The sequence below is a fragment of the Macrobrachium nipponense genome, chromosome 4 (assembly GCF_015104395.2).
Source record: "Macrobrachium nipponense isolate FS-2020 chromosome 4, ASM1510439v2, whole genome shotgun sequence".
Classification (NCBI taxonomy): Eukaryota; Metazoa; Arthropoda; class Malacostraca; order Decapoda; family Palaemonidae; genus Macrobrachium; species Macrobrachium nipponense.
In genome coordinates, this window is record NC_061100.1 from 46004451 (window position 1) to 46014772 (window position 10322).

General features: G+C 37.0%; 1 protein-coding gene across 3 annotated transcripts in view; it reads left to right on the top strand.

The window, feature by feature from the left end:
* The window catches only part of LOC135210901 (uncharacterized), a 50945-nt gene extending 41604 nt beyond the window's left edge, over positions 1–9341 (top strand). The window contains exons 1-2 of one of the 3 annotated variants that reach the window (XM_064243841.1): positions 7274–7413; positions 7563–9341. In XM_064243841.1, the coding sequence (XP_064099911.1) occupies positions 7755–8354 (600 nt within the window). In that variant the 5' untranslated portion in view covers positions 7274–7413; positions 7563–7754 and the 3' untranslated portion in view covers positions 8355–9341. Of the gene's footprint in view, positions 1–7273; positions 7421–7562 lie in introns of those variants that run through there. The other 2 variants (XM_064243840.1, XM_064243839.1) reach the window with 2 other exon arrangements.
* The last annotated feature ends 981 nt before the right edge of the window (positions 9342–10322 follow it).

Consider the following 10322-nt stretch of genomic DNA (forward strand, 5'->3'; position numbering starts at 1 on the left):
TTAAGGACAAGAAAAGATTGGCATCAGTTCTCCAACGTCTTGGAGTAAAGCCACAGTGTTAACTTCATATATTAGCCAGGAAATTATATTACTGCTTTGCTTTGTGTGAAATGGTTTCTTGTGAAATGACAGAGAAAATTATACATATTCAAGGAGTGGAATTTATTTTTTGCTTTATTCACTATTTAGCCTATGGGAGTACTGAATGTGACAAAATAGTCTACTACTTCAGTGTGTATAGCTAGTTAGAATACAGTTTTAGTTTTGTGTACATCCTTCTATAAAGTTAATTGATAATTTCCTTTAAAAAGAGTGACCGAAGAACATACAGTGAATAAGTAACTTGGCTAACGAATTGCACTAAATATGTTATTTTGTATCATGCTCTTTGTTTAGTAATTATGTGCTTGTAAAGTGGAACTAATAAACAGTTTTGTCAGGTGGAATAGTTTTTATAACGTTAATTTACTGCCCTTATGTTGAGGGAAGATATTTCCATAATCTATTAATGGTATTCCTTAACCTTTCAGATCGTTCTGAACTAATTAGGAATCCTATAGGGGTTAGTAAGACTGTTATGATTATGAACTTAGGAATTGGAGCCCTCAGGACTATGGAAGTCAAAGGAAAAGAATTCGGGTTGTTCTGCCAATTTGTGAAAAGTCAGTAAAGCTATTGTCATGTATAAATATCCCATGATGATATTCTTATTATTACTCATGTATTTACTATACTGCATATGTATACAGTACTGATGTGTCAATTGTCCAGACTCAAGCATTCGGAGGCTACCATATATTTTCGGACAATTAACTCGGAGTAGCCTATACACAACAATTCAAACCATAGGCTAATATAAAGGTACCTCATAGGCCTAGGCTACTATATTTCTTTGCCTATCTTAGCTGGAACAGGTACTTGACGTCGGAGACTGTCGAATTTTCATTGTTGTAATAAGGGTGAGGGAAAGGCTGTCTCCCGGGAGGCGTTTTAATATTTCTTCTTATCAGTAGATGGATACATTGTAAAAGCAGCTTATTCCTAGCTTTGTTCCTTCAATACCAGTTAGAACCAACAGCGGTTCTTACACTGGACCCCTATACTGGTTCTCTGTAATACAAACAGTTCATTTAGGATGGCAATCTTGTGCCAAAGAGCATGCAGTCGTTAGGCCTCTAGGCTCTGCTACTCATGCCTAACTTTACGGTTACACATCGCTGTTAGCTTGACTTTATATGCATAACATGGGTGGAATTTACTCTAGAACTGACATTTTTTTTAAACATATGGAAGACTAATTCACATCTTAACCTACAGTTAGTTGATGGTACAATTGCAACAATATGCAAACTCAACATGGTGCAACTTATGTAACCGTACCATTACAATGCTTGGCAATTGGCAGTTATATCAAAGTAAAATTTTAAAGAAACGCTACCAAGTGTTATGGCAACATATACATTATAAACTAAGACAAGTGCATACTTTTTACAAGGGAGAAATACGTCATTTCAAATTAATATAAGGGTAGATACATTCGTTTCCCCTCAGCGTTGCTGTACTCGTCTCGAACAGAGCAATTTGAGCTTATGCAACTGCGCAATTTGGTTACGGTTACGTAATTACGTACGTACACCCGATCGTAGACAATCTCTACTTCGAGTGGCAAACTTAACATCTTGATAAGATGAAAACCAATTCGGTTTTTCAGTCCACCAATCTCCATGGGTACTGTCATAAATCCTAAGTGAATGATTTCCATCATTACACTATTTGGAGATGGAATAAAAACTTCTAATTTGTGAAACGTCAGTAAAGCTAATTTCAAGGTGTTTCTGTACCTGGTTCAGAGGTGCACAGCCGGTATCAAAGTACCTTTTGAAATCCGTACCACCTGTTATCCAAGGCAAGGACACATGCTGGCATAAGGCCAGCTTATTTTAAAACATGAAAAACGCCAAATTTAAGTATATATATCTAAGTTTTGTTAGTAATTCAAACATTAGTATGAATTAAATAAGCAGAAAAGTTATCAAATATTAGTATGAATCAAATAAGTAGAAGCTAGAAATAATTCCTCGAAAATGCCAATTAATGTAGTGCTCTCATATACTGTTCTTCAGGAAGACCTTAAAAAGAAAAAAAAATATTTAAGTTTTATTTCACGTCCTTTTGTCCACGGGGTTTGGTCTTGTCGTACCGAAACTGAAAGCAAGACGGATTATTTACAACCGAAACCTCTCGAACTATGAAAACGTAAGTGTAATGTCACGGCGTTATTATGTCACAAATATAAATCGACGGCAGAAACGCTGAACGGGAATATGGTTTTCGATGCACACAGAAAAGGATCTCCAAACTACAGATAATTATCTGTTGCACCTTTCAAAACTTTTACTGTCAATTTACATTTCATCGCTGAATGACCTCATAGGACCCAGTGCTTGGCCTTTGGCCTAAATTCTATATTCAACTCGACTCAAACTACAGTTGATTATAAACCTTTTGTTGCACAAACAAGGAAAACTGAAACCTCGACAATTCGTCACCAACGATAGTCTATTGTGAATCGGTTTCGTCGCCATTAATCCCGCTTTCTCCGAACTGCGATAATACTCCAACCTTATATATTTTTCTCAACTATTTTGTCCTCCAAAACAACTTTTATGACGCAATTAATTACAAACAATAAATAGATGGTGGTGAGGAAACGGGTTCAAAAAATGGTGACGAAATGGGCAGATCCATTCTGATCCATCTAAAGGTTCATTGCGGTGTCCCTTCGTCCCGTGGCTGCAATACCTTTTATTCAGTTTACTGTCACTACATTCATATTCTCTTTCTTCTATCTTACTTTCTACCCTTTCCTTGTAAAAGTGTTTAGCGTTATTTTCAAGGTTGAATGACCTCATAGGTCCCAGCGCTTGGCTTTAGCCTAATGAGTCGACAGTACCGTACACACTTAGTGGGTTTCACACGGTCAAACATGTTCATGAACACTTTGACAACATGATGTTTGAGAGTATGTTTGAACGTGTGAAAGGGGCAAACATGGACCAACGTATTTGAATGAGTTGGAAGAATGTCTGATACTGACTTTTGTGGGCGGAGCTTGCTGGTTCGTGTTGAAGTCTGAACAAGCACCAGTCTCCAAACGTCATACTTATTCACTTCTCGAGGTGGTAACATCTTTAAGCAGCTCCTTCCTTCACTGACAAAGAGACTTTTAGCGTTTCACTTTACCCGCATTCCGATGTCTTTTGCTTTTGCTGCCCAACTGCTCTTCACTATTTATTACTTCTTAGTGCACCATTTGGGTTTCTCCAAATTTCACCTTTAGATCCTTTTACTTCATCTCCTTTACTTGTTTAGTCACTTTATCTTGCTTTTCAACCGCTCCATCTCTTCTGTAGTATCTTCGCTGTCTTAAGCACTAAATGGCTGGACGTTACTTGGTTTTTCATATTATTAGACAATTGTTAGTCGAATAACAGACTTCATGATCCTGGAATTGATTCTTGGTCGGGATAACAAGCAATGATGTTCCTTATGAGGGTAGTGGCATTTCCAAGGTTATGTCAGATGCTGGGCTGCTTGGTTATTAAAGATTTATTTAGTTTTAAAGCTATATTCATGTTACACATCTGCAAGATTGTCAGAAGCTGGACTACTTAATTATATTTAAAGAAACATTTATTTTGAACTATCGCAAATCTATTCATTTTTAAAGTTATACCAACCCTGGCGTCTTGATTGTTGTTAAGGGAAATTTCAACTTAGTGTTTTCAAGGTTTTCAGTAGAGACGTTGAATAACTGATTTTAAAGATTTTGAACGGAGATTTATTTATTTTCAAGTATATATTGGAAGCTTATATTCTTAATGAAATAAAATGAATCTGTTTAAATTTCTCAGTGTGCTTTCAAGTTTGTCAGAATATTGATTTTTAGTTGGTTTTGAAGAAAGAACAATATTTTACTTGATCTCTGTTTTATATACAAAGTTGCCGTCTATTTCCTGGTTCATGTCATAGCCTCGAGTGGTTAATGTTTTTAAACGAAAAAATATTTTTACTGACGTCAGTTAATATATCCTTTTTATTTTCAAGTTGACGTCAGAGGTTGGTCTACTTTATTTCGTTTCATGAAAACTTAATTTTTTGTTTTTAGAATTTTTTTCAACTATTAATATTTTTAGCAAGGTAATAGACAAGGGCATAAATGTTGCCAGATACTTGACGTCATTCATGCATTCGAGATATTAAAAACGCTTGAGAATAATGGTAATTAACCTTTCCCCCTCCCCTAATATTGTCAAAAACCAGTTGGTCAAAGCAAAGCTTGGAGGGTTTTAAAGCTTTCCCACTTATTGGGATACGAGAACTTGTTTATTTTTTATTTCTTTTTAATAGTGATTGTATATATATATATATATATATATATATATATATATATATATATATATATATATATATATATATATATATATTCGGAAGAGGTCTGACTTGATTTTGGTTTAGTTCCCCTCGAAACTCGTTTTCTTTTAGTTTATAAAAATCCTTAATTAAAGCAGACTATACTATTGTAGATTCGCATTAGCCGTGCATTTGATATCAACGCCAGTCCCTTACGACGCTCCTCATTGACTGGCCTAGACGTCAAATGCACGGTTGATTTGAATCTACTATAGTGTGTTCAATAACCTTGCAAACCAGTCTGGATTCAGAGACTTTCGACTTTTGCACGGTCTAAGTAAAGCTACGTCCGAGAAAGTAACGACTTTTGCCGGTTACTTACGTCGAGAAATGTAAGACTGTTTGCACGGTCTAACTACGTCGAAGGAAATGTAGACTTTTGCACGGTCTAAGCAAGGCCTATGGTCTAAGTAAAGCTACTTCCGAGAAATGTAAGACTTTTGCACTGTCTAAGTAAAGCTGAACAGGAGTAATCACTTTAACATAACAACACACTTGAGACTAAAAGGTAAGTGACAGTGGCGTTAATTATTATAATGAACTCACGTCTAAACCACTGATTGATAATAGTTTTTAAAAACACACTACACTTGCAATAATAACTTGATATCCACGCATGATCACTAATGCATTGGAGGAAAAAACGGGAAATTGATAAAGATGAAAGTATTTAATACCCAAACAAGTGGTACCCTAATCTGTCAGTAATAATAGTTATTATTCAAATAGTCCAGAGGGTTGTCTAGACGGTGATCACTACTACATCCGTACTTAAACTGCTGAATCGTGGATGAATTGTATGTGCAGGGAAACATGAAAAATAATTTCAATTCCATTTACTGAATGGTCATTAGTATTCCGTCGAACTTACTGCACCTGCTTCATTAACTATAAGTTTTGGAAGCTAGGATGATTCTCGTAGCCGGATAAGAAATTTTCTGCATATCTTTATTCGTTGTGAGTGTCTTTCCGTGGTATACCGTTTAAAGTTGTACCCTTTACTTGCCCATGAAACCTTGTATCGATGTACGTTAATTTTGATATGCGTAGGTTGTGAGGTAAACAGAATTTCGTAACGTCTGCTTTTTGTAATACAGTGCATATGACAAGGGGTGGGGAAAGATAAATGATAGAAGTCAGTCTTGACATCTTCCGCCAGATGTCTCACTCAGAAAGGAAAATGTATTGTTTCAGTAACATGAATTTGTTAGCATTAACTGACAGTGAGGACCTCGTCACGAGTTATGATGTGCCTGAAGTGAAGGTGAAACACATCATGTTTACAGTCGGTTGAGCGAACTTGGTCAGAAGAGGATTGGGATCGAAGCGACTAAGCAGTGATGTCGAACGGACTTTTTTCGTGTGAATCTGCAATTAATAGAGACTTTTATGATTCTTTAAGGAAGACTAAGAAACTTTTTATTATAATTTGAGGGCTATATTGTCGGTAAGATATTGTTAGAAATAACATTTGAAGATCTAAATAAGACTAAGTGGCTGACACCTCATTCCTCTTGTTTCCCAAATCTGCGTTTACCCTAAGGAGATGGCGAAAGAGGAAGAGTTACAGTTTTAGGTATCTCTGGCTGAGCTCTCTTCATTAAAGACCTGTGTACTTTACATTGTGCAGCCGTGACAAACTTTAGTAACATAGGATATAAGAAGAAAGGTCCCAAAAGCCGTAATTACCAAGATATATCAACCACGTTGTCGTTATGGTGTTGGCGTACCACCTTGGTGGCCGCGAGTTCGATTCTCGGTCATTTCATTGAGTTGTGAGAGAGATATATTTTTGGTGATAGAAGATCTCTCGACGTGGTTCAGAAGTCACGTATAGCCGTTGGTCCCGTTGTTGAACAACCACTGGTTCCATTCAACGTAAAACACCATACAAACAAACAAACCTTAATAAGAATAAAAATTATGTAGGTTGTCCGTTAAAACACCGTCCAAATGTATAAGCTACCTGACATGCTTCTGTCATTCCTTCAAGGAAGGAAATTTCGCTTTTATATAAATTTTAATTTTTTTTTTTCACACCTTCCTTTATGACAATTTGCCGTTTTCCAAAAAGTTGTAATTACAAACTGCTGTTTATAAAAAAGAGAAAATGATTAAAACTCACAGAGTATTATAACAGTGCCTGCCTTCACTCTGTGACAGTGATTCCCAACCTTTATGCCTTCAAGGAACCCCCGAAACATTTTCACATATCCTAGGAAACCGTTATCTACAGGCATCACACACACACACACACACACACACACATATATATATTATATAATATATATACATACATACATACATACATACATACATACATACATACATACATACATATAAATCATATAATATCTACCACTGTTATTCGAGCTGTGTCTATTCAGATCAGTCATTTGCAATACATATTTATTTCAAGACTTCTTGCGGAACCCTGGTTGGGAATCGCGGCTGTGACAATACCCTCTAACCCTATTGCATTACTAAAAAGGTACTTTTACTATAGTTATACCTCGTTTCATGTGAAATCGTTTTCCTTTTCCAAGTCGTCATCTTTGATGGGGAATACCCCATACTATAGTGTTTCTTGAAGAAACTTGGACTTTGACCTCTCTGCTTTAAAGTATTGTATAGAGTGATTTTTTCTAGATATACTATTAAGAAAAAGAAATGAATAATGGCGAAAAGTGAAACGTCACCCTTCGAGATTTTTCTAGAAGTGAATCATAGAAACTTGAGCATGTTTGTTGATGGGAACGAGCAGTCTGTTGCAAGACTTCTGCGTCATTGATGTTAGCATGTTTGATCACGACTCGCGATGAAAACGTTGCCTTTTACATCACATGATGTGATAAGCCTTGCGGGTGCCGGGACCGGGGTTCTCGTTGCATTCGTTTCAAAGCCTTCTTGGAGTGAAGAGCGACATAGATATTCCGGGAGGTAAAGGGTAATAATCACAGGATTCTAACAACTGCGGTTTTGTGGACTTGTTACTGACGATGCTGGAATTAAGATACCTGTCTGAAAGTCATAGCATATGTTGACTTGTTTTCATACGAAGTGACACTTATTATTATTTTTTTTTTCAGATTTGACGTGGAACATATATGAAGGCACTTGAGACTAATAACCTTGAGGAGTAAACACAGCAGTTAGTGACAACCCCCCCCCCTCACCCCCCTCAGTAGTGATCAGTGTTGTACTTCACCACCTCTCCCTAGTTGGAAATTTGTTTAGAATTGAAAAAGTTTTAAGGATCAGTGCTGACAAATAAATCAGGTATGGTGGCCCCTCATGAAGTAGGTGACCTGGTCAGATCACTGGTTCGTATTCCTGGAAGTGGTCATGATAGGACCATGCCGTCCTCATGTTTGGATCTCGCCAAGGTATCCGTAGTAGCAGCTTCTGTTCCCATTTCCACAACAATTCCGCCAGCCATAGCTCGTCCTCTTGCACAGCGGGAGACAAACAGGAGAGGTGCCAAGGATAGGGAAGGCCCAGTAGCATCAAGAACTGAAAAACGAGGCAATGCATCTGGAGGAGAAAATGTAGAACACCCACCTATGAAGAAGCCGTGTCATGTTGTAGTGAATGGACGTCATCCACAATTAGTAATGGGCACATCAGCCGTGGTAATTGGTACACCTGTTCAGCTGATGTTTCATTCGGGACAGCAAATCCAGCCCCAAGCACCCGTCCAAATCGGTGCTTCTGCAGGATCGTCAACTCCTTCAGTATCACAGCTCCTTCAGGAAGTGTCTTCTCTTCAGGCAGAGAATGTCTCCCTCAACGAAAGGCTGTCTCTTTTCCATCAGCTTTTTAAGGACAAGAAAAGGTTGGCATCAGTTCTCCTGCGTCTTGGAATAAAGCCCCAGTGTTAACTTCATATTATTAGTCAGGAAATTATATTACTGCTTTGCTCTGTGTGAAATGGTTTCTAGTGAAATGGCAGAAAAAATGATACATTTTCAAGGAGTGGAATTTATTTTTTTGCTTTATTCACTATTTAGCCTATGGGAATACTGAGTGTAACAAACTAGTCCACTACCTCAGTGTATGCAGCTAGTTAGAATACAATGTTTTAACACATTGCAGCAACTCATTATAGGACCATTTAAATCTGTAATACAATTTTAGCTTTGTGTACAGCCTAATATAAAGTTAATTGATAATTTCCTTTGGAAAGAGTGACCGAAGAACATACAGTGAATAAGTAACTTGGCTAATTGCACTAAAAATGTTATTTTGTATCATGCTCTTTGCTTAGTAATTATATGCATGTAAAGTGGAAGTAATAAACAGTTTTATCAGGTGAAATAGTTTTTATAATGTTAATTTACTGCCATTATCTTGAGGGAAGATATTTCCATAATCTATTAATGGGTATTCCCTAACCTTTCAGGTCCTTCTGAACTAACTAGGAATCCTATAGGGGTTAGTAAGACTTTTATGATTATGAAAAGAATTTGGGTTGTTCTGTCAATTTGTGAAACGTCAGTAAAGCTATTTGCAGATGGAATATAATCTTACAAGGTGTTTCTGTACCTGGTTCAGAGGTGTACAGCCGGTCTCATTAGTACCTTTTGAAATCCTTACCATCTGGTATTATCCAAGGCAAGGACACATGCTGGCATAAGGCCAGCTTATTCTAAAACATGAAAAAGGCCAAATTTAAATATATATCTCTAAATTTTATGATAGTAATTCAAACATTAGTATGAATTAAATAAGCAGAAAACAGAGTTATCAAATATTAGTATGAATCAAATAAGTAGAAGATAGAAATAATTCCTCGAAAATGCCAATTAATGTAATACTCGCATATAGTGTTCTTCAGAAAGAAATTAAATAAAAGGTAAAAAAAAAAATGTTTTATTTCATGTCCTTTTGTCCACGGGGTTTGGTTTTGTCCTACCGAAACTGAAAGCAAGATGGATTATTTACAACCGAAATCTCTCGAGCTATAAAAACCTAAGTATTTGTAATGTCACGGCGGTATTATGTCACAAATATAATAGACGGCAGAAACGCTGAACGAGAATATGGTTTTCGATGCACACAAAAAGGGAAATCCAAACTACAGATAATTTCCTATGACACCTCTCAAACCTTTTACCGCCAATTTCCATTTCATCGCTGAATGATCTCATAGGTCCCAGTGCTTGGCCTTTGGTCTGAATTCTATATTCAGCTCGACTCAGACTACTGATAATTATAAACCTTTTGTTGCACAAACAAGGAAAACTGAAACCTCGACAAAGACCCTAATTTGGATAGTGCCGCCAGTGCACCTCACGCAGTGAGCTGTATGCATTACTCAAGGTTCTTTGCTTACTCTGCCTCTATTCATATTCGTTCTTCAATTATACTTTCTACCCTCTACTAAGAATTGTTTCACAGCGCAACTGCTAGATTGAATCTGGATAAATCTAAAATCTTAACTCGCAATTTTTCTGTCGACGCTGAATGCCCTCCTGGAGGTCCCAGCGGTTGGCCTATGGCCTGAGTTGCATATATTATCGGATACACCACATTTCGTCACCAGTCCGGTTCGCCACTTCCCCCGTACTTCACCAAAAACCTATTTTGTCACCAGGTATGCTCTATTGTGAAATGTTTCGTCCCCATTGATCCCGCTTTCCTCGAACTGCGATAATACTCCAATCTTATATTTTTTTCTGTTTTTGTCCTCCAAAACAACTTTTATAGTACAATTAATTACAAACATTGAATTAGATGGTGGTGAGGAAACGGGTTCAAAATATGGTGTCGAAATGGCCAGATCCCATTCTGATTCATCTTCAGGTTCATTCCCCTGGCTGCAATACCTTTCATTCAGTTTACTGTCA